The 23,680-nt window shown below is 36.3% G+C and overlaps 2 protein-coding genes across 11 annotated transcripts in view; one reads left to right on the forward strand and one right to left on the reverse strand.

Annotated features, from left to right (window-relative positions):
• The window catches only part of LOC127177994 (histone-lysine N-methyltransferase ASH1L), a 35,638-nt gene extending 22,266 nt beyond the window's left edge, over positions 1–13,372 (reverse strand). For 5 of the 10 annotated variants that reach the window (XM_051130595.1, XM_051130598.1, XM_051130596.1 and 2 more), the window contains exons 1-3: positions 12,860–13,372; positions 6,710–7,374; positions 2,506–6,016 (exon numbers count right to left, since the gene is read on the reverse strand). In XM_051130595.1, coding sequence (XP_050986552.1) covers positions 2,506–6,016; positions 6,710–7,195 — 3,997 coding nt within the window. In that variant the 5' untranslated portion in view covers positions 7,196–7,374; positions 12,860–13,372. Of the gene's footprint in view, positions 1–2,505; positions 6,017–6,709; positions 7,375–11,421; positions 12,833–12,859 lie in introns of those variants that run through there. The other 5 variants (XM_051130593.1, XM_051130590.1, XM_051130591.1 and 2 more) reach the window with 4 other exon arrangements.
• Positions 13,373–15,712: 2,340 nt separating this feature from the next.
• Positions 15,713–23,577, forward strand: dap3 (death associated protein 3). The gene is made up of 13 exons (XM_051130442.1): positions 15,713–15,896; positions 16,213–16,254; positions 16,412–16,537; positions 17,614–17,715; positions 17,854–17,962; positions 18,050–18,142; positions 18,213–18,343; positions 20,000–20,080; positions 20,286–20,459; positions 20,603–20,662; positions 22,457–22,546; positions 22,744–22,861; positions 23,407–23,577. Exons 2-13 carry the CDS (start codon positions 16,216–16,218, stop codon positions 23,490–23,492), a joined length of 1,209 nt encoding a protein of 402 aa, XP_050986399.1. The 5' UTR covers positions 15,713–15,896; positions 16,213–16,215; the 3' UTR covers positions 23,493–23,577.
• Positions 23,578–23,680: the final 103 nt, after the last annotated feature.

Here is a 23,680-nt window from a genome sequence, read left to right on the forward strand (position 1 = left end):
ACAGATAAGAGTAATACATCTTTTGAATCTGTAATGACGTTTATTTGTGCACACTCATAATAACAACAAAACCTTGCGCTTTTGTAAAATAATTAAAGCATACAAGATTTATCTGCCGTTTTGGTCTTTGTGAACTTGAGTGTGAAACTACGAAACTCTGTGCATACATGCCTGAAACATGAGACATGAAAAATATATCTATAGAGAGTGCAGTGTCTACTTTTAAATGAACCAATTCAAACAGAAAACAAATATTCTCATGTGATCCATATAAAACATGCATACAGGTGCATCACTCCTGCGGAGATGAGTCAGTGTCGCCGACTTCATCTCTTAAGCCGAAAACAAAGAAAGCAACAGTCTATTAATAAATTATTAAAACATTAATGCAGTCTCCTTGCTGTTTTTTCCTGACACATTCATAATTATTATATCTGAGCTGTGGCAAGCTTTTTTTGCATGAGCTTGAGTGCTTATTAGGCTATGTAGGCAATTAAAGGCTCATTATTATGATTTATATGGTTTATTAATAAATGTGCGACTAATTGTCAACTAATACTTAAAACGAACGACTACTAGTTGACCAGAAAAATCTTTTCTGGCAGCCCTATTAAAAAGTATATATATTTTTAATTTTGTAAAATAAAATGACAGATCATTTTACTAGATAAGACCCTTATTTCACAGCTGGGATTGTGTAGAGCCCTCTGAAGACCTTCAACCCGTTGATCTCCAATGAAGTCCTCTATATGGAGAAAAATCCTGGAATTTCTTCATTTCTTTTCAACTGAAGAAAGAAAGACATGAACATCTTGGATGACATTTACAAGGGTGAGTAAGTTATCAGGAAATTTTAATTCAGGAGTGAACTAATCCTTTAACACAATTCTTTTACTTCCTTGCAAGAACTCGTATTTCCTAAGGAAATCTGGGGAAATGAATTCTTTTTGAGAAATGGCTTCGTGATTTGCAGTTTCCCTTTTTGCATATTTGCATAGGAGTGGCATGGACTTCTGAAATGAGAAGGAAAACCCCTCTCTGGATTTGGGTTTTTAGTAGCATGTAAATTCATGTTCCAGACTCATTTTTCCTTGACGGTTTCGGTTTTACAGGCATATGTACTTAGAAACTATCATCAAGCAACCAGTAACATAATACTTGTTACTCACAGATCATCATTTCAAGTTAACTTCGATTCGGATGTGACCGAAAGTGGAGATGTCCAAGTAAATGAGCTTTTAACTTTGTAATTAGCTCATCAATTTGCATTAGTTTGACTCATTGAGTCCAGTTCACAGACTGGATGTGAACATGATAGGCAGGCACTATAGCATAGACAGGGTAATAAGCTAATCACAGTCATGATAATGATAAGTAGGAAATCATCCAATTGACAAAGTTATCAGTCAGTCACAGTGACATGAAAGAAAGCTTCCCCATGGGACATTTTGTCTGTATTTTGCACAATCACAACACCAATAAACTCAACAACTGCACTCTGAAGACTGTTGGAAAGTGTTGCTTTAGAAAAACGAATGCTACTTTTCTTACAATCTTTTTTTGTATCTGCCTCTTCCTCTGAGAAAGCGCCCCTGATGAGCAGGTATACTTAATAAACAGTAAAAGCTGCATGCACAAAGACAAGCAGACACCACATACTACGCCACACCAAATGTCCCCGTCTTCCTGCTGTGAGAAGTTCTTCACATGCTGGTGTTTATTTCTTACCATATGTTTTCAGCAATGCTAATTAGCCAAATATGCACTTCTTTTGATTCTAAAGGTGTGTTTGCAGAGAAAAAAGACTTAGGCATTGATTCACACTTGGTTTCATTTCAGAGAGCCTAAATATAAATATCTGCGGTATAAACAAATATCAAATTCTACTCAACTTGGCAATAAATCACATTTTCCACTGGTGCAACTGTGGACTGTGAGCCAGTCACATGATAGTATGATATAACATACATAGAGACCTTAAAAACATACACAGGTTTTGCGGTTCCAAATCGCTCCATCTAAGAGTACCTTACAAAACAAGTACATAATGACAACAATATCAATGCCAGAAAACCACATAATGCGCACAGCTAATGCGTAACAATATTTACGCACAAGAGAGACTGTATACCTCTCGGTGGACTTCTAAACAGATTCCCTGCCAAGAAAAATCTGTGTAGCCAATTACACGCAGAGCAAAATCAAGCTCCATTTTGGTACCTAACTAGTAAAACAGTGGGAGATAAATAAGACCATAGACTCTCAATGCTGTAATAAAATAGTCTTATTTCACTGTTCAAAGTCTGTGATTATTTCTACAAGCATTCCATGCATTTTCTCACCTAGTTAATGGGAACAAACGGATACTGAATGTTACAACTGAACTTTTCAGTGCCAAGCACTGAAAATTATTTTTAGATTGTACCAGTTCTTTTTCAGAATGGCATCTGAGCAGTGGTAGTTGTTTGTTACATGCAAACAAAAAATAATCTCATGCATTCTCACCTGATGTTCTTATGCCTCCAGCTGAGCAATCCTTCATCAGTGAGCTTCCAGGTCTCATTATGTTCCTTGAAGCAGGCTGAACTTCACCCATACTCCTTTGAGCTGTCATTCGACTGTACGCACTGCTAGCAAGGTTGGGGTTCCTCAGGAAAGTGTGATGGTGGATGGCTCTCTCTGCTAGGGGGGGTGATGGTAGGTCTTCATCACCTTCATCATCATCGTCCTGGTACCCTGACCCAGCTTCTGGGTTCAGAACCCTGTTTCCCGGCTCTACCTGACTGCTCTCTCTCCACCTCCATGGCTGATGATGCTCTGCCCACCTAACTTTTGATACAGGTCTTAGATGTGCAGGTCCTATATATGAAAGTGGTGAACTTTTGTGTTTCTCTGCTTGTTTTGAAGGTGTTGATGAAGAGCATGGGGAATTTGAGGGCGGCCCCCTTCTGAAATGGTCTTTCCTGATCTTGCCTTGTCCTAGCATACCCTCTACTCCTTCTCTTTCTCTAACCCTATCATCCACAAACCTTTTATCTCTAGCCTGCTCTCTGTTGTCTTCTCTTTGCCAGCTATTTCTACTGAACCAGTCACTGGGGGAATGAGATGTTACATTAGCGTACGTCCCCTGTGGCTTCCCACCGCAAAGTACGGAGTCACGTCTCAGAAACTTGTGCTTTCTTTTATGGAACTTTGAAGGGGTTAAAATGGGATTTTTGGAGTAGGGGTGCACATAAGAGGGTAAAAAGGGTGATGATGGGTATATCGTTGCAGATGGAGGGTATCCTCTATACAGTCCAAAACCAAATGAAGTGGTGGAGAGTGGCATTTTGTATGGCGGGTGGTAACAGCCACCTCCTGACAGTGGGAACCCAAGTTTGTGCACTACTGGACAATGTGTGACAATATGTTCACCAGGTTGAGAAGGACACCCATTGTTCCTCTTAAAATCTGCCATTCCGACATAATGCAGAGAATCACGTGAAAAGTCTGACTGAGGTGAGTAGTAACCACTGAAGTTGATCTGAAACATAGCTGGATGATGAAGGTTTTGCGGTAGACACTGAAGAACGTGAGGGTGAGCTTTTCCTTTCCCACTCTTCCGTCCAGATTTTGCTTCATCCCCACACCCTCGTAACGAGATATGATGCACAATGCGAATCGCACTAAGTCTGACCACTAATTCCTCAATCTCTGCCAGAAAGGCAGGGTCTTGTCTTTTGGCCCTGAGTTGAAGATACTTTTTCTTACATTTGTGTTTATGCCTCCTGATCTTATCATGGCTGAAGCAATTGTGACCTTTTCTATGGCACTTGTATTTGAGACTTTCCTGCTCCATCAAGACAGATCGTCCAAGGTGTGTAGATCTGCGGTCTTGAATCCTTACAGAGCCCAACTGGGATGTGGCTGAAGGGCACGGTGTAGACTGCGAGGAGGACGGAGTTTTCGATTTCTCTTCGTGCACTGGTTTAACTTTTTGGGAGCTGGTTACCTTCGGAGCAGAATGTTGATCATATTCACGGTTCCCAAGATGAAGCTTTCTTCGGAAAGAACTAGGAGTGGGCGAAGGGGACTCGAGATGTTTAAATGAGTAGGTAGACCCGCACAAAGGAGACTGGCTATCAAACGAATGGCTATGTTCACCAGAGGTGGACCAAGAGTTTAGCTGATTAGAAGACTCTGTCAAGACTTGCTGGGACTTTTGTCCCACAACTTGTTCAGAGTCTTGCCCAGGAGTTTCTTTTTGAGTTTTAGGTTTACGACCTCTCCTCTTTCCTATGTAGATAGTCCCACGTTTGCTGATATTAATTTGAGGACCAAGCTTTCCACCAAAAGAGTTAACAAGTGAGGATAAAGAGTGAGCTCCATCTGAAGCCGAACTATTGGCATCACCTTCATTGTCTTTCTGAGTAAAACCAGATTTGTAACTTTGGCTCTGCCCTGAAAGAAACTGTGTGAGTACTTTATCCTTTTTCTTGACTCTCATCTTATTAATATTTGTGATAATTGTCTTCATTATCAACCTGTTTCGTTTGCGGCTGATTTGAGCATCTCTAGCTTTAGACAAGGAGGGTTTGAGTTTTCCTTCAGCACCCTTCTTCCCAGATGCTGAGTTTAGTGACTTAGATCTCTTTTTCTGGGCAGACGAGGAACATTTGGAATGACCGAGTGTTTTGGGAGTTGGCTTTGGGAGATTCTCTGGATCAGGGACATTCGCATGTTCAATTATGGGGAATTTAGTAGAGGATTTTTGAGACTTACTTTCCTGAAGAGTCCCTTCCAACCTGGTCACTTTTGGACGACCCCTTTTCTTAGGAGGGGACTCAAAGGAAAAGGTTTCTGAACTGGGTGGTGCATTTTGGAGTTGTTTAGATTTAGGAGGTTGTCCAACTTGTCTTGATTTACCCTGCTGTGATGACAATGCCTTTGATGACTTTATGGAAGGAATTTTTTTAAGGTTTGATTTTTGTGGTATCTTTTTACAGGCAGCAGAACTAACATTTGCGGTCTTCGCCAGATCCATCTTCTCACCTTGATTTTCCATCTTAGTCATCTGAACACTTCTTTGTTTCTTCTGTGACAAGATGTTTTGTTTGGGATGTAAAGGTGGCTCATCACTTGGAACAGAACTGTTAAATTGAGAATCTGCACTCCCAGGGGTTTGAGAGGAACACGGCACATCTTTGTCCTGGTTTGAACTATGCCTAGCTCTTTTCTTATTCTTGTCAGTGATATGCCCCACCCTACTACCATCTTTTGGCTGTACAGCAACAGCTTGGGCAGGTTCCATTGTCATCTTTCTGGTGCCATCTATGGCATCACTTTCATTATACTTCTTATTTCTACCTCTATTCTCCAGTGACTCTGGCGTACAAGTGCTGTTCTCAGGAGTTGCTGATTCGGCAGATTTATCTGAAGCAGTAAGGAGCAACGGTGTCTTGATAGAGGGACTCTGCTGATGCAATAACCCATTTTCCTTACTCCTACTGTTAGTTATGGTGTTACTCATGTTTTTGGAACATGCAGAATCTCCATCTTCTTTCTCTGTTGTATTTAAAACATTGTCAACATTACTTTCCCTGATTCTGCTCTTTTTTGGAGGGCAGGGAGTTTGCTTTACTAAACTATCACCAGATGATATTGGAAATGATGTGGTTTCATTGTCATTTTCAACACTGGAAGAAGACTGCTGAGATGTCTGGGCATTCAACGTCATATCATTTGAACCATGTGAACTGAGGGAGGAGGTCATTGCTTCTCCAGTTGGGTGATCATCTGCCTTGTCTTTTTGAGCATTTAAAACTTGGGTGCTGTCTTGTTGACTGGAGCTCTGTTGTAATGAGGAAGGTGGAGAAGGAGCAGCTGGAGGTGAATACGTCTGCTTCAACAAGGTAGAGGAGGTTATCCTATCTGAAAGTGGTACTTTGCTATCTGTGTGTGGTTGAACTGCATACGAAGGTCCATCTGATGTTAATAATGACTTTGAGTCAGTCTTCCTCATGTGCTTTGATGGAGCCTGTTGGAAGAAAGGACATGTGTTGACCAGAATTCATCAGGAAATGTCTGAAGATATTCAGTCATTCAGGTCACTCAAGGATATCCAGTGAAATTAAATCAAAGGCAGCCTGGAGTAGCTATAAATTTGAGGAAATGTGACAGGCGATGACTCCGACAGACTTTGACTTAATTTCACTGACATTTTATAATAACACATCACTAAAGAGTCACGGTAAATAAGGTTTTTTTATTTATTAATTACTCATTTTGTGTAACCACTACATGGTACTATGATCTGGGGATTTTAGAAGCATCTGGGTGAATTAGACAGAAGTACATGGCACATGACATTCGAGCAAAAATAAAACAAACAAGAGGAATATATTTAGCTCTAGGCTTTCCAGTAACTGTTTGTTGGTCATAAGAACAAAACTGAATAACAGTGCAGATGAAGGACTTCCAACTACATATTTGTCAGTTTATGGGAGAGGGAGACAAAAAGATTGAGAATGACAGTAACAAAGAGAAGATAAGATCTGAGTGAGCAAAAAAAGACCGAGATAAATTGAAGGGATGTAAAAATAGATAAAAAATGTCAAACCACTGGTGGCTAAAAATGGCAAGATACAGAGAGAAAAAGCATTTTGTCATTTTATTTTTTAAACTAGATATAAAGAAACAAAGAAAGAAAGAAAAGAACTGAAATAGCTACCTTCTTAGAGGCTGTAATGACTGGTGTAGAGTCAGCTTTTTTGGATGTAGTGGGAAGCCTTGTGGATGCTTTTGGAGAAATGCAATCTTTTTTCTGAATCTCACGATGTGATTGTTTGGCCCCTCTGATTTCAGGGCTGGAGACTTCACCTCCACATGAACTATGACTATCTCCATGTGAAAGCCTCTGAGAGATTCTGATTGTGGGCCTGCATATGAAGTTCTCAAGGCTCTTTGGGGGCTTCTTTGTCCGTTTTGCTCCAACGCCAATTTTCATTTTTAAATTTCCATCTGACTGGTCAGACTTTGTATCTGTGAATTCCCCCGGACTAGTCTGCTGCTGCTGCTTAGCTTCAATGGTAATACTCTTTGAGGAAGCTTCTAGTTCACCCCCTTTGGTTTTTCTCATCCTCTTCCTGTCTTCTGTCCTCTCACTTTGTTCTTCTTTCTCCACTCTAGGTGTTGTCTTTTGCCTTTTCTTATCCATTTGAACTTTCAGAGTAGTAGACGTGAATGGGTGAAGTACTTTGACAGTCAAAGTTTTGTCAATAATTAATGTTCAGCTTATGAGACACGATAATGTCACGTTTTTCAGTCTTATTTAACACTCTTCTTACATCTCACTTGACTTGAGAGAGCAATACGGTATTGGTACCATGAAAAGGGCTATAATAAAAGGAAAAACAAGAAAAAAAAAACATTAGTCACAGCTTACTCACAGTGTATCACATAATATGACACAACATGAAAAAATTTTCATAGGAAAACCTCACCACATAGTAAGATTAGATGTGCAGACGGTACAACAGAAAATGCTACACATTTTAACATTTACCCAGATTAAAACACATAGCTTCTGTGCACAAAGTCTACACTCAACTGTCCAGTTACCTGAGCTATTACTGTGACTGACTAGTTCAAATACTTAGTGCTCAATTTAGAGGCATGGATTATTAAAGCATGTGCAGCTGGCTCTGAACATGCCAATTCAGAAGCTAATGGAATCTGTTATTGAGTAGCTGACATGAAATACTTTAATAGAAAGTAGACGTCCTGCAGTGTGATATATTTTTCTCTTTCAAACATAAAATTCATTTGTCAGAATGCAAGATTACTGAAGTAAAAAAATGGATAAAGGATTTTTTGGATTAATCTGTTTGCCTTGTGTAGATCTTTTTAGCTATGTTTGACTGCAACCAAATACAAAAATGTGCACTGTCATGTAACATATTCACAAAAAAATATTTGAAAATTAATCTTAAAACTATGATTTAGAACAAACTGAGACTAAAGGACACTAAATCTGTTTAACTGTCATTACTGCAAGACATCTTATGATGTTAAAAGCTTTATGGTCTGCAGCACTGGTTCTTAACCAGGGGTCAGGGCCCACTAGGGGCCTTTAGCAAACTTCTAAGGAGGCCACAGGATGGCTTAAAACTACTTAAAACAAGACTAAATAGGGCCATGTGATTTCTGCGATGTGGTAAACGAGGACGGAATCGTGGAATCCAGTCATAAAAATGGAATTTACTGTATAACATGGAATGTCACAGAATCTGCCAAATTTTGGTCAAATAAATCAAAAGTAGGTCAGTACACTTAAATTTTAAAAAAATATGGACTAGTGTCTGTGAATATTAAGCTGCAAAAAGACCATTTAAATATGAACCCTGCATGTTCTGCATATGTTTCATTTATTACACAAATACTGAAGCGCGCATTACGTTCACAGTGTTTTCATCCTCTGCCGTCTCAATATATGAGGACATGAACACATGAATATAATTGCCTGAACTGCTCTGAGAGTTATTTCATGAACATTTTCATGAGTTTATTGTGTAAAAACCTATTGTCATATCATATACAAATAGAAACTTACAGGTCTTCACAGCAACCCGTCAAAATAAAAGCTTGGTTTAACTTGAAGAAATTGTGACAGAAATATACTACTTAGTGTAATGATAGTACTACTATTAATAATACATATTAATTAATTATTATTAAAACATAACTTTTTAAAGAATCTTTAGCATATATTTACCAGAATTTATTTACCAGAAAAATGTAAATACACAACACAGTATTTCTGAGAAAAAAAAAGAAATAAAAAAAAAAACTATATTATTATTTATTTTTTATAAAATCAATTAATTAGAGATGTTTTCATTATTAAATGTAATGAAACCATTAAAATGGAATCCAGATAATTAATGTAAAACACAGAATTTGATTAATATATATATATATATATATATATATATATATAATATATATATATATATATATATATATATATAATAATAAAACTGAATTTGAAAAAAAAAAAGTATTTCATTGGGCCTTAAAAAAGCAATTTTTGTTAAACCTTTAATAAATTGTTGTTAAATTGTGCAAGTTTTTATGATTTAAATTAATTAGACATGCCTTTTGATGAATAAAATGTAATTTAACCATTAAAACAGAGTCTAGAAAAATTTAAACGGAAAAAAGGAATCTGGAAATGGAATTTGGGAACTGATTTTATAGGGCCCTAACTAAACAAGAACTAAAATCAGCTAAAACAACTACAGTATTACAAGAAGATATTTCTTATTTTAATTTACCCTGTTTTTTTTTTCTTTGAAGATTCCCAGTATTGAAAATCCTGTATACATGACAAAACTTAATTTTAAAAGTGTGATTTCTAGACCTGGAATGGTCATATAAATTAATAAAATGTGAACCTGGACCACAAAACCAGTCTTAAGTAGCACAGGTATATCTGTAGCAATAGCCAAAAATATCAAAATCAAAATTATAGATTTTTCTTTTATGCCAAAAATCATTAGGATATTAAGCAAAATCATGTTCCACAAAGATATTTTGTAAATTTCCTACTGTAAATATATCAAAACTTTATTTACAAAAATTTATGATTAGCAATATGCATTGCTAAGGACTTCATGTGGACAACTTTAAAGGCGATTTTCTCAACATTTTAATTTTTTTTTTTTTTTTGGACCCTCAGATTCCAGATTTTCAAATATTGTCCTATCCTAAAAAAAAACATACTTACCATACAAGCTTATTTATTCATTTATTATTTTATTAATAAATGAATAAATTTCAATTTAAATAAATACATTTCACATTTTCGAAAAATTGGCCCTTATGACTGGTTTTGTGGTTCAGGGTCACAAATAAACTTTAAGGTTATTTTTATGATGAGATTTTTGTAATTATTTCAAGCCCTAAAATATTTTATCAGGTGAAATTGTAATTAAGTTATCCTTAATCTTTATCTAGTAAAAATATGAATTGAAAAAGTAAGGCAAATTTATTGGTTTAAAAGAGAAGAAACCCACTTCAGGGCCACTAAAACTTTTTGAATCCTGCCATTTAATTTACAGAAACTAGGAGCTTCGGGCCTTCCAATATTGTTGAGGGCAGTGGAAGGCCTTGGGGTCAAAAAGGTGAGAACAACTTCTGTATGGTCATTCGACACATTGTAAAAAGGTGATTAAAATGGTAACAATCCTAAAGGAAATGACTGGCCATTCTAGTTTTTAAAACCATGCATGAGATTTTATGCATCAACGAACCTACTGCTACAACTTTCACAATACTCTTCAACTGGAACCTAAAGGGGAAACCTTTTATTTTTAATGTAGAAGAGAGGAATGTCTTGCAACTACTTTTAACTGAGTCGAAAAGCAATGATCTCTCTGCTCCCCAAAGACATGCACATTTTCAGCTTGATAGTGGTTTCTCCATTTGTCAGAACAGTTCAGAATATTTCCAAATTTGGTGTAATAGAAAGGCAGCATGGTGAGCGATGACGCATGAGATGAAGACTTCAGCTTTAAAAAATTCAGATAGCTTTATCTAACAAAGTTTAGTCCCTAATATAACTATCCAATTACAATTTGATCTCTAAAGGAAGTTTTACAGTAACTGTGAAGAAAAGTAGGTTAGCCAGGTAGCGTCTACTTTCAAGTTAACTCTTAACCTACTTGAAGAGCTACATCTCAATCTCCTATAGACCAGTTCCCTCGGGACATACCCACATAAAAATCCCCAGCAACTGCGAAAAGCTGGCTGAAACTCTGTTTTGAGTTGTCTGAAAGGCAGGTGCTTTCCCACACAGAGTGAGGTCATTCTATGGAAGATTCCGCATGATGACCTCAGTGCGTTAATTTGCACAGGGGACCCATAAAATCCAGCGGCTGACCTCCAGGCTGTAAGGAGGAACACGCTAATAAAGCCCAGCGTCAGTAGCCTGAGCCATCTGTGGGCTGTTTGACTGGACTCTGTCAAAGCGCTTCCAATATCAAACTTCCAATACCTAAGTTGTTTCCCACCCTTGTACTATTTTGTGAAGTGCTTTAGCGACCGTTTCTAGCTAGTAAATGTAACACCCATTGCAGGTTGTTTCAGTCTTTGCTAATTTTTAAAAAAGGCAAAATTCGGCAGCGTTGCACTTGCTGAGCGCAATCTCCTCAGCTCCTCCTTTAGGATTTGGTGCTAAGAAAACAATCCCAACGGAACGCTTGAAAAGAAAAATGGCCCGAGGAGAGGAGAGAGAGCAAAGTACAATGATGTGTGTGTGTGTGTGTAGAGAGCAGAAGAGGGAGCTCTGTGGCTATTAGTAGCACGGTTCAGAAGCAAAGTGAGAAGGACGTTTGAGGGTCTTTCTCTCCCTGGGACATAAGCCTACTTTTCGACATTTACCATAATTATTCATTTTCTTGCACTGCTTCGGCGTTCCCTCCATCCGCAGGTTTCCCGTCCTTCCGTTTCATTTACTTTTTGCTGGTTTCGTTCATAATTTTTCCTTTCAGTATATAATTAGCTCTCTCTTTTACACTATATCTCTAAAGCTTTTTCAGAGCCGACCACACCGAGCGGTTAAATAAGTCGCTGTTTCCCCACAAATCAAAACCATATGCTCTTCCTTAAAAATCTGTTTTGCTGTTTCTGATACAAATCTTTGCAAACACGCGAACATCTACTAAGAAGAAAATCACTGTTGCCGTCCTCTAGAAATAACTAGCATTCCCCTATCTTTCTAACTCTCTCATCCCCCCAAATTGTCTTCACAGTTTCGGTTTTATTGATCTTTACCCGATGTATTCTCAATCCAACCCTTCAGCGTCAAGTGCAATGAGTCTCCAGGAAGTTATTAGGTTTCACTATGTTTCAGTTTGTGTATGTTATCTCATTACGAACCCAGTGGGGTCTTCTGTCCTCGTATGTACGTCTAGACAACAACAAGCAGGTTAACGCCAGCTTTTGTCAGTTAAGCAGACCTCAAGGAGATTCAGTCAAATCGGTGCAATGTGAAAGTAGCATACAGTAGTCTGAAGTGCATTAGAGTAGCAAAACAAGATGACATCACTGAGCACTGCCCTTCATTCGCCAAAGCTTTTCTCCCCTGACAAGATTTAAGGCTTCTCCGGGCAAACTCAGAGAATTGACCGTGATTTGCCCGCAAATCCATCTGCCGAATGTAAAAATACAAAAGGGATAAAGCTGTTTCAATTCTACAGGCTCCTCTGTGACCTAGATATAGCCGGGTGCTCCAAAAATAGCTGAAAACGAGAGCATTATATGGAAATATGACAGAGATATGGAGGAATAATTAGAAGCCTGTAATGTTTTAGTTGGCACGGTATGTCAATGCAGAGTGAATACGACTTGATTGATGGGACATAATAAGTAGGATGCAATAAGTTACAGTTCCCCTCGCTATAGGTAGAAATTTGAAGAAACAGTTTTTCCAGTGAAAAGAAAACAGTGAAATGTCAATACGATCCTGTTATGTACAGCGCCAAGGCAGAATCGATATAAAGTTGTCGGGAAAGTGGCAAAAATAGGATAGGGAGACCGCGACCCACGTTTCTAATCTATTCTCGCCTATTTTGAGATGTTTACTCGTATTACAGCGTTATTACTAAAAGCGATACAGCACGCGTGTATGTTTACGATAAAAAGTGTAGCTGCGTATTCATGCGCGAGGGCCTAACAGATGAATGTCCCGTTTCAAATTACATTTTTATCAAGCAACGGGAGTAGCACACTCCGAAAATGTGGTGTAAAACTCGTCGGAGATTTAAGAAAACAACAGCGAGCGTTTGCACATTCCTTGACGAAATGAAAAATGACTTACCCGAGGTGCAAAGAGGACGTATCGCAAGAAAAGGAGCAGCTAATTTACAAGTGTGCGCAACGAGCTGAAACGATAAATGGAGGGATGTTGCGTGTCCACTGCGCGAAGCGAAGGACCCATGAAGATGAACATTGTGCAACAGCACACGATACTCACGTCCCCCCTTCTTCTTCTCTTCGCCCCCCTGTTTCTATCCGTCTCTTGCGCAGTTGTTTTACATCAAAAGCATGGTCGTACATTGTGTACCCAATAGCCACAACCCAAGTTCACCGATGAGGGGAGACGGAGGAGAGGAATGACCATGCTGTATATGTTCGGTTACTGAGCTGATGCCTGCAACTTGAGCTAAATTTACCCACCAATAACGCGAGAAAAGAGAAATGTAAACAGACTCGCGCATTTATCACCCTAGCGGATGCTGTTTAATCCACACTATCAAAGAGAGGATCAAAGCAATGATAATCGTTACAATCTAGCATGTGTGTGTTAGAAAATCATATTGAATAATCTAACCCGAGATGGCCGACTTTGAAATGATGAGCAATGATGTAATTGAATTGTGGGCCAACCTGCGTCGTTCGGTTTGAAGATAATACGTTATTATTTATCGAGGTGTTAATATTTTGAGGTTTATCAGTATTTGGTATTTTATTAATATAATGCACGCAAATCAAAACTATCTTGAAATATCGTGCCCAGACGTTTGGTTCTTGAATTACCGATGCGATCTACTGCCAACACCTACTTTTTGTCTTTTCTTTACTTGCGTTACGTTGTATTGCAACATGGAACATAATATTAAACGGCAAAACTGCTCATTTACTGAGAGTGACCTATAGGTGGTGATGCAAATGTATATTGACAATATGTAAAAGAATCTTAAAGTTATGTAAAGGCATACTTAGAATTTGGCAGGAATTAAATTTATAGTACATAATAATGACCCACAAAATCTGAAATGGATTTTCAATCAATAACCCACAATAGCAAAAGGTTTCATTTGTGCTTTATGTATCAACAAATTCTTGATTATTAGCCAGGTTTGGGTGAGTCTCATCTGAAACTCAAAGAAGAAAGCATTTCATGTTTCAAAGGAAAGACTTCATGATGATTTACAGATGGTGCTATATTTAGACTACAACTGTGTTGTGAATTATATTTGTCATTTCTGTCTTTGGGAGTCTGCGATACTTGGATAAAGTCTAGTATCTGTTAGAATTCCTATTCGTCTCAGCACTCTATTTTATTAAATTCCAAAAATACAAAACTATTAGGTAGGTCCTCATGACATCTAACAAATAAAGTAAAAACACATATAAGGATATACATTCAAATTAAAGGCCATCACAAACATTTGTTTAACAAAAACAGATTTTTCTTTTTGAAAATTTTATATATTCAAAATATAATGAGCAAAATAGATTTTACATTTTCCTAATATCAAAAGCCAGATCAGTAATTTGAAATGTCTGTTTGAAATATCATCTTCAGTTGAGTAAGGTAAAAGTGTTGATAGAATTTAATTTTAAAACTCAGAAATTGTGACATATGACGCAAAAAGACAGAAAACATGCATATTCCAAAAATAAATTATGGCTCTTTTAGAATTACAAATGGAGCAATTGTAATCTATAAAAAGAAATTAATTACAATTTTAAAAATTAATTGCAATTAATTTGAATTATAAAAGCACACCTAAACTAAATGTTTATTTTGTGCCAGAGTAACAATTAACTCTACATATATTTCCCACTCAAAATAGCAACATTTTAATGGCGTAGAGATATTAACAAAGGGAGATCTAATCATTTGATAATTGCATGTCATTAATTACATAAATTTTACCTAAAAACAACTTTTGTTTTGATATTCTATTACCTACAACAATATGCAAAGTGCATTGATTTCTGAACAAAAATGTAACTCTCAACTTTCAGTGGAAGTTGTTTACCTGCTGTATTTGGTGGCTGCCATCTTTGCTCTAAAAAAATACTTCCAAAGTCACTCTGCAGGTCTTGAAGCATCACACGATGTTTCTATCCTGAATAAATCAGTGTTTCTGAATGAATTTGTTTAATTAATAAAACAATGACTCATTCATAATGCACAAAAGACAGTCAATTGTCGCCACCTACTGGTGTAAGTATATAGCCTAACTCAAGAAAGGCTCACTAAACTGCACCACTAAAGCACAAGCTGACAAAAATACAACTTAGTTGTAAATTACGCACAATGAAAATATAAAAATAAGTGATATTTACCCTTGTTTTTTATTTATTTTTTATTTTTTACCGTATTCACTGTTGTCAGGCGACTAGTGCAGTATGGAAGCATTTGTACTCCAATTCTTTAATCTTATTTATCTTTAATCATTATTTACTTTATTGTATTTTTGGTGCTTGTTCCTTTGACACCCACCAGATTTCGTTGTAGCCAATACAATGACAATAAAGGCTTTCGATTTCAATTTCGAATGGTGGAAATGGTTTATTTATATTTTTGTTGATATATTGTCGTAGTTTTAAATATGCAATAAATTATAATTTAAGATTGAATGGATCTGGGTACAACAATAAAGAATAAAAAGTTTGTAAAACAGTTTTAATCTGACACCACATCACAAAAAGAACCAAAATAATAATATATTAGTTTAAATCAACCCCGGTGTGTAAAAGATGCAAAAAGATACTTTTAAACGGTCGTCAGTGGAGAAAGATAAAGCACGGTATAGTTATCAACAAGCAGAAGCTACAGGCCGTGGTAATCGCAGGTAGTACGTATTCCGTATTAATTTAGTTCACTTAGTTCATATCTGACGCTTACCAGCCAAACCTTGACCTCTTGGTCATACGTCTTCGTCATTTACGTCATGACGTAACTTCCGACGTCTGTTGAAACAATGATGGCGACCTCCATCGGCCGTGGCCCGTGACAGTACGACCGTTTGCATCAAAACTCAAATACGTGGTTGTCGCTATACATGTAACACTCGATTGACACGTTATTTTCTACGCAGTTGTCGGCTTTCTTTCTAGGGGTGAGTTAGTGTTTTGTTGCGTTTTTTGTGCAGCATGTTCTAGTCGCATCATGCCTCATGCACTTTCATGCTTTCAGCCAGCATATCCCTCGCAAGGTGAAAGACAGCATGATCCCAGACACTCTCTCTGAGTCTGAGATTAACATTATAAAAATGAATTTTCTTTAATTTAGACAATGTAGCACTGTCTACAAATAGACACTTGCATAACGAGCTACCAGTTTAACAGTTTTAATGTGAGCATAGTTTGGTCAACCTAATTGCATTAAGACATTTTCTTTGGCCAAATGTCCAGATTGCTTTACTTTTGTTTCAGAACATGAATCTGCACAAAATATCGTCGCGACTGTGCCCAACAGTAAGTGTCATTCACCTTTCATAATTGTTTTATATTTATCTTTAAAGTGTATATATATATATATATATATATATATATATATATATAATAAAAATGAACATTTCACAGGATATATATTATTAATATATTGATATGTCATTATTTATGTCATTATCAGGTAACACAGAAGTTCAGGCTTCTCCACATTCAAAGCAGTGGTCAGCAGCTGGAGGCAGTTGCTGTGGAAACAGCATCAGCTGAACCAAATCCGCTGTCAGTCTTCAGAACTTCAGAGCAAGATCCGGTATGTCTCGAAGTAGTGTCTTACATATACATTTATAAGTAGCCCAGAAAAGTGTCTGTGTCTCAGAAACGTTTTGCTTAATCCAGCAGACTTTTGCTAATTAAAAAAAGAATACATAAATAAATGAAATTAATTTATTAATTTACATAACAACAGTAGTTCATTAAATCTTCTTAAGGAATATAACATTTTTAAATCCGTTTTTATTTTGACTGTAATCCTCTGTTGTGCAGCACATTGTTTGCCAAAAAATGAAAGAAATTGTTTCCATTTTATTTTAATTACATTTTTGAAAATGAAATTGTCAAAGGTTTATGCATGCAATTGATTGTTTTTAATAATAAAATTGTAATAAAATATAAAACTCATAATTAAAAAAAAAATAAAACAGAACAACAGAATTTCACAAAAATCCTATTATTATTAAAATTGTAGTATTATGAATTCTCTTGATTACTTTTAATTATTGAAATGTATTTAAACCATTAAAAACAGGATCCAGAAAAATGAACATGGAAAAGAATATATTTGGGGAAAAATAAAATGGAAACAGAAAATAAAACAGAATTTCAGATCATCTAGAGCATCCTGCCATATTGCTTTGCTTTGTAATTTACATATTATTTAAAGGGGTAGTTCACCCAAAATGTGGTTCCAAACCCGTAAGATGTTTGGAACACAAATTAAGATCATTTTTATGAAATCCGAGACCTTTCTGACCCTGCATAGACGGCAAGGGTCCTACCAAGGGTTTGTAGAATTAAGATTGGACCACTGATGTCACATGGTCTATTTATACGATGTCCTTACTACGTTTCTGTGCCTTGACTGTGGTGGGGCGCTTGCTGTCTATGGAGGGTCAAAGAGCTCTCGGATTTGATCAAAAATATCTTAATTTGTGTACCGAAGATGAACGAAGGTCTTACAGGTTTGGAACGACAGGAGTAATGACAGAATTTTCATCACTATCCCTAAACATTTACTTGCTGAACGGTCTCTTGAAATTGCATGTAAAATTTGTTGTTGATATATTCTTATCTTTTTATTACATTCAATCCTTCTCTTTCCTTTCTCAGACGTACCATTTGGAAAGACATAGTGGGCAGTACTACACGCTCCCCCCGGCTCACATCCAAAAACTCTTTCCGCATGGACTGCCTCCACGCTTCCAGTTGCAGGTTTGGGAACAGTACTGCAGTATGTGTGTGTGGAGCACATTAGCATTGATTTAATATAGTCCAAATAGAAATGCCATTGCTATGATTTGTGGTTGAAGTTGCCTGGGCGACTAATGCATGTTTGTGCTTTTGTTTCAGATTAAAACATTTAATGAAGGCTGTGTGATGGTGAGGCCGCCAGCGCTGGAGCTTATCTCATATCTTAAAAGAGCTGATTACAGCAAGCCTCCCCTGCGTTATATACTCTGTATCCTCAAACACAAAATTCCAATCCTGTGAGCTCTTTTACATTGTGCATATTTTTCCACGTTGATTCCTTGACAATGTGTTTTAGATGGAGACATTGGCACTGGAAAGACCCTGTCTTTGTGTCACGCCCTGCATTACTGCTACATCCAGGGTTGGCTGATTGTGCACATACCCGACGGTGAGCTGCACTGACCCTCATTAAATCAAAATGTAGAAAGTTTGATGATGCTATGATGTTTTCTCTGTAGCTCATCTGTGGGTGAAGAACTGTAAAGAGCTGCTACCATCTTCTTCCCGCCCCTCACGCTTCGACCAGCCGATCCAGGCATCCCAATGGCTAAAAAACTTCAAAATCACCAATGAACGCTTTTTATCTAAGGTATAACTTTGTGTGGTAATTGTATTGTTGGATTTATGTTGGTTTATTAGTATGCACATAATAGTAAATCATCCTATCACATTTATTTTTACAAAATATGAACTTCCTTAAAGGGATAGTTAACACAAATATGAAAATTATCCCATGATTTCTCACCCTCAAGCCATGCTAGGTGTATGTGACTTTCTTCTTTCAGACGAATGCAATCTGTGTTATGTTAAAAAATGTCCTGCCTCTTCCTAGCTTTATAATGGCAGTGAATGGCTGTTGAGATTTTGAAGTCCAGTAAAGTGCATCCACCCATCATAAAAAGTACTCCACATGACTCTTAGGCATTAAAGACCTTCTGAAGCAAATCAATGTGTATGTATCTATAAGAAAAATATCTATATTTAAAACTTTATAAACCAAAAACTGTAGCTTCCGCTAATTGAGTGGCGTTCCAGTAGGACATGGTCAAACTCGGTGACGAACGCAGAAGCGCAGTGGAAAGAGCAAAACAAAACAATGGTCACAAATTAGAAGTACAAAATGAGGATTTGTTAAGAAGAGGGTCAGGGGATTTCGTTATAACCCAAGAGGAAACTGGTTTTCCTTAGGTGTAAACAAAACTCGGTTCTCATGGGACTAGCATTTTCTTACCAGAGCTTATTATGCATCCTACATCATCCGCTGGAACACCACTCTCTTATGAACGCACTTACAACCATTAGCGAAAACTAGAGATTATGGTTCATATTACAGTTTACATTAACATTGTAAGTAAGGATACACAAACACATAATTTCGCTTCACAAAGCTTTTATTAATCCATCATTATGATGGACGGAGACACTTTATTGGACTTCAAAATCTTAACGCCTATTCACTACCATTATTAAGCTTGGAAAAGTCAGGACATTTTTAAATATAACTCCGATTGCATTCATCTGAAAGAAGAAAGTCATATATACTTAGGATGGGTTGAGGGTAATCTTCATTTTGGGGTGAACTATCTCTTTAAGTTGTCTAACTTCAAAATATTAAAAAAAAAACAACTTTAATAAAAGGTATTTTAAAATTGTAAAATTGTAGAAATTAAAATGTCACGATATGTGACCCTGGACCACAAAACCAATCATAACGGTAATTTTTTTGAAATTGAGATTTACACATCATTTAAAAGCTGATGCTTCCATTGATGTATGGTTTGTTAGGATAGAACCATATTTGGCCCGAGATACAACTATTTAAAAATCTGGAATATGAGAGTGTATAAAAAAAATCAAACTATTGAGAGAAAAAAAAAAAAAAAAAAACGCCTTTAAAGTTGTCCAAATTAAGCTCTTAGCAATGCATATTACTAATCCAAACTTAAGTTTTGATATATTTATGGTAGAAAATGTACTACATATCTTAATGCAACATGATCTTTGATTTTTGGCATAAAAGAAAAATCAATAGTTTTGACCTGTACAATTTATTTTTGGCTAATGCTACAAATATACCCATGCCACTTAAGACTGGTTTTGTGGTCCTTGGTCACATGTACTCCACTTCCTCTCTGTGTATGTGAGGAGATTTATTCAATGTTATTTATTTATCACTTATTTATTATTTTGGTTAATTTCATTATTCATTTTAATCTACTTTGATGTCAATCTGATCAATTGACAGATAAAGACAACACAGCGATATGTGTGGACAAAGAGAGAAAGTACTGAAAAAGGGCAGCCTTTAGGGGAGCTGGTTGATCAGGTGAGTTTTATTCATCATCATTATCATATTAAAAGTTCCCCATCACCACTACCTCAAATTCTAACTTGACTAACTAGTCATTTTTGTACTTTTATTGATTTGTCACGCTGTTCTGTTATTTTAGTTTTCAATATACATAATTTTGTTTTATTTTATTTGACTAAATATCAATTGTATTTTTAATAATTTGATTTCAATTGAACAGGGAGTGAATCGCATGAAGAGCAGCAGTGATGTGGTGGGCGCAGTGCTGCGAGAGCTGAGAATGCAGGCAGGGGGCGCCACAGAGGGTGAGGGGGCTTTTAAACTGGCCGTGGCTGTGGATGGAGTAAACGCTCTGTGGGGCAAAACAACTCTTAAAAAGGAGGACAGAACTTTGGTATGTTGGTGTAAATTAGCCAGAATGAATATGAATTCAAAAATCTAAATAAGTCTAAATAAAATTACCACCTAATTATGCTAATTTTATTAAAGAATTTGTGCTTTTCTTTGACATCTTGCTTTCTTTTCCTTTTTATGTAGTGTGAGCCAGAGGAACTGACTTTGATTCATAATCTGAGGAAGATGATGAAAAACAATTGGGTAAAAAAAAAAAAACTCTTACTTGAAGGAATAGTTCACCCAAAAATGAGAATTTGCTAAAAATGTACTCCCTCTTAGGCTGCCCAAGATGTAGATGAGTTTTTTTTTTTTCTTACTGAAACAGATTTGGAGAAATTTGATCCTCACAGGTCCTCTGCAGTAAATGGGTGCCGCCGGAATAAGAGTTCATCTGATGAAACAATCCACAAGTAATTGATTTTATAAGTAATCGAGTCCATCAGTTTACTTGTATAACTTGTGAAGTGTGAAGCTGCTTTTGTAATAAACAAATATATAAAGGAGAAGTCCACTTCTAAATATATTAAAGGAGAAGTCCACTTCCAGAACAACAATTTACAAATAATTTACTCACCTCTCTGTAATCCAAGATGTTCATGTCTTTCTTTTTTCAGTTGTAAAGAAATTGTTTTTTGAGGAAAACATTTCAGCATTTTTCTTAATATAATAAACTTCCAAAATGTAGTTTAAATGCGGCTTCAAACGATCCTAAATGCGGTTGTAAACGATCCCAGCCGAGGAAGAAGGGTCTTATCTAGTGTAATGATCGGTTATTTTAATAAAAATAATACAATTTATATACTTTTTAATGCCAAACGCTTGTCTTGTCTTACTCTGCATGGACAGTTTTTGTTCCGGTCCATGACAGTTAGGGTATGTCGAAAAACTCCCATCTCATGTTCTTCCTCAACTTCAAAAATCATCCTATATTGCTGTTTTACCTTTGTTAAGGGTGTTTGATCTTTGCTTGTTCACGTTACAAAGACTGGGTCTGAACTTCTACAAGAATGTAGGATGATGTTGAAATGATTTTTGAAGTTGAAGGAGAAAATACGATTGCAGTTTTTTGACATACCCTAACTGTCTTGAGCCAGAGTTCATGGAGAGCAAGGCAAGATGAGCGTTTAAAGAAATAAAAGTATTTAAATTGTATGTTTTTAATGAAAATAACCGATCGTTACACTAGATAAGACCCTTCTTACTCGGCTGGGATAGTTTACAAGTGCATTTGGGATCATTTGAAGCCACATTTAAACTGCCTTTTGGAAGTTCAAAATCAAAGCACCATATCAGTCCATTATATGGAGAAAAATGCAGAAATGTTTTCCTCAAAAAACAATTTTTTTACGACTGAAGAAAGAAAGACACAAACATCTTGGATGACAAGGGGGTGAGTACATTATATGTGAATCTTTGTTTTGGAAGTGGACTTCTCCTTTAAGTGAATCTTTTTTTTTTTTTTTTCTTTTTTTTTTCATTTTAACTGTTGCTTCCAGCTAAAATATGAGTCCTCTATCTATAGCATTGCTTTCTCCAATGAAAAGGTTGTCTTGTCTGAATCAGGAGTACCATTAAACAGTTTAACAGTGTGAAGGATAATACTTGAGGAAGCGTTATTATGGAATATGGACTGGGATTTTGGGCATTATGATGGATTTGTTTCTTACAAACATGCAGCGTTTCATTGTACAAGACATTCGTTGATGGACTGGAGTTGTGTGGGTTATTGCAGTGCTTTTTCTCTGATGTTTTGACTCTCATTCTGATGGCACCCATTCACTACAGAGGATCCACTGGTGAGCAAATGATGTAATGCTATATTTCTCCAAATCTGCAATGAAAAAAAAAAAAAAAAACTCCTCTATGTCTTTGAGGGTAAGTAAATTTTCAGCAAATTTGTATTTTTGGGTAAACTTTTACTTTAAAATTATAATACAGATTTAACTCTCACTGAGTTAATTACTCTCTCTTACTTTACTTTGCTGTCTGTCATAGAGTGGAGGTGCCATTCTCACAGCTTTGTCTCAGACTGGCTCTCTGTTCAAGCCACGGTCTGCTTACCTTCCCAATGAGCTACTAGGAGAGGTCAGTCACCCTCACACACAAACCAACCAAATTATGCCTGTTTTCATTAATATACGGAGTAAATGAGTTAACAGAGTTTAGTTTTTCATTTTACATCGACAATAGACTTTTAAAAATTAGCAAAATAAAGCAAAATTAATATATTTGCACTATATTTCTTTCTTTCTCTCATTTTGTGTATACCTTCTGTCTTTCAGGAGGGGTTTGATGATATGGAACCTTTTGTGCCAGTTTCTGTGTCAAACTATGATGAAAAAGAGTTTGAGAGCTGTTATCTGTACTATTTGGACCGCAACTGGCTGCAGCATCCACACAGTAAGTTGTGTATTTATGTGCCTAGAGTCTGAGTAGTGGAAATAGAGAGGTGTGTAAAGAGAATAATGAGGCCATATAAAATATAGGAAGTTTCTGTGAATAAATAAAAAATAAGTGAATAACAGTAAATAAAATGCTATAGCAGTACAGTACTACAAATAGTAGAAAAAATAAATATTTTCAGCATAATATTTTAGACATTTATAATATGCATTCACAGTATAAATAAGGGCTTTAAACAGGAAAATATATTAATGATTTAAAAATGTTTAGGATGGGCAGTCCGTCACATGAGGATGATTAAATTTGGAGGTCTGTGGCATCTGAAACATTGAAAACCCATGATCTAAATGAGTAATATTTAACAAGCTTTATAGCTGTTTTTTCATCCACATGACACAAAATGCCTTTATAAAACTGATGGTTCTACCTCTAAATTCTAACTAAGCAAGCCAAGTTTGAGTGTTCACACTTGAAGACAGACCTTTTTTATGCATATATTACTTAAATACCAGTTTTTATTATTTATCATCTTTTACTCACAGGTCGATCTGAAGAAGGAAAGAAAGAGCTTATCTTTCTCAGCAACAAAAACCCATCCATCCTGGAACGATTGTGTGCCTTCTTGTAATGCACATTTGCTTACTCTTGCAACTGTATATCATGTGAATTCAATAAATGTATAAGCATGCAACATTTTTCATAATAAAATTATTTAGAAAAAAACTTGGAAGTTGTCCACTGCCTTTTTGTAGGTGTGATTTTTATTTTTGAACTTAATAAAACTTTTTTTTTTTTGTTATTTTTTTTTTAAAGATA

This window comes from Labeo rohita, chromosome 16, assembly GCF_022985175.1.
Source record: "Labeo rohita strain BAU-BD-2019 chromosome 16, IGBB_LRoh.1.0, whole genome shotgun sequence".
Classification (NCBI taxonomy): Eukaryota; Metazoa; Chordata; class Actinopteri; order Cypriniformes; family Cyprinidae; genus Labeo; species Labeo rohita.

Excerpts from the sequence above, each read along its gene's own strand:
- dap3 (XM_051130442.1), top strand. The coding sequence starts at position 16,216 with ATGAATCTGCACAAAATATCGTCGCGACTGTGCCCAACA. Across the intron at positions 16,538-17,613 it reads GAACTTCAGAGCAAGATCCG|ACGTACCATTTGGAAAGACA; the intron begins GTATGTCTCGAA and ends TTCCTTTCTCAG. Across the intron at positions 20,081-20,285 it reads TAGGGGAGCTGGTTGATCAG|GGAGTGAATCGCATGAAGAG; the intron begins GTGAGTTTTATT and ends TCAATTGAACAG.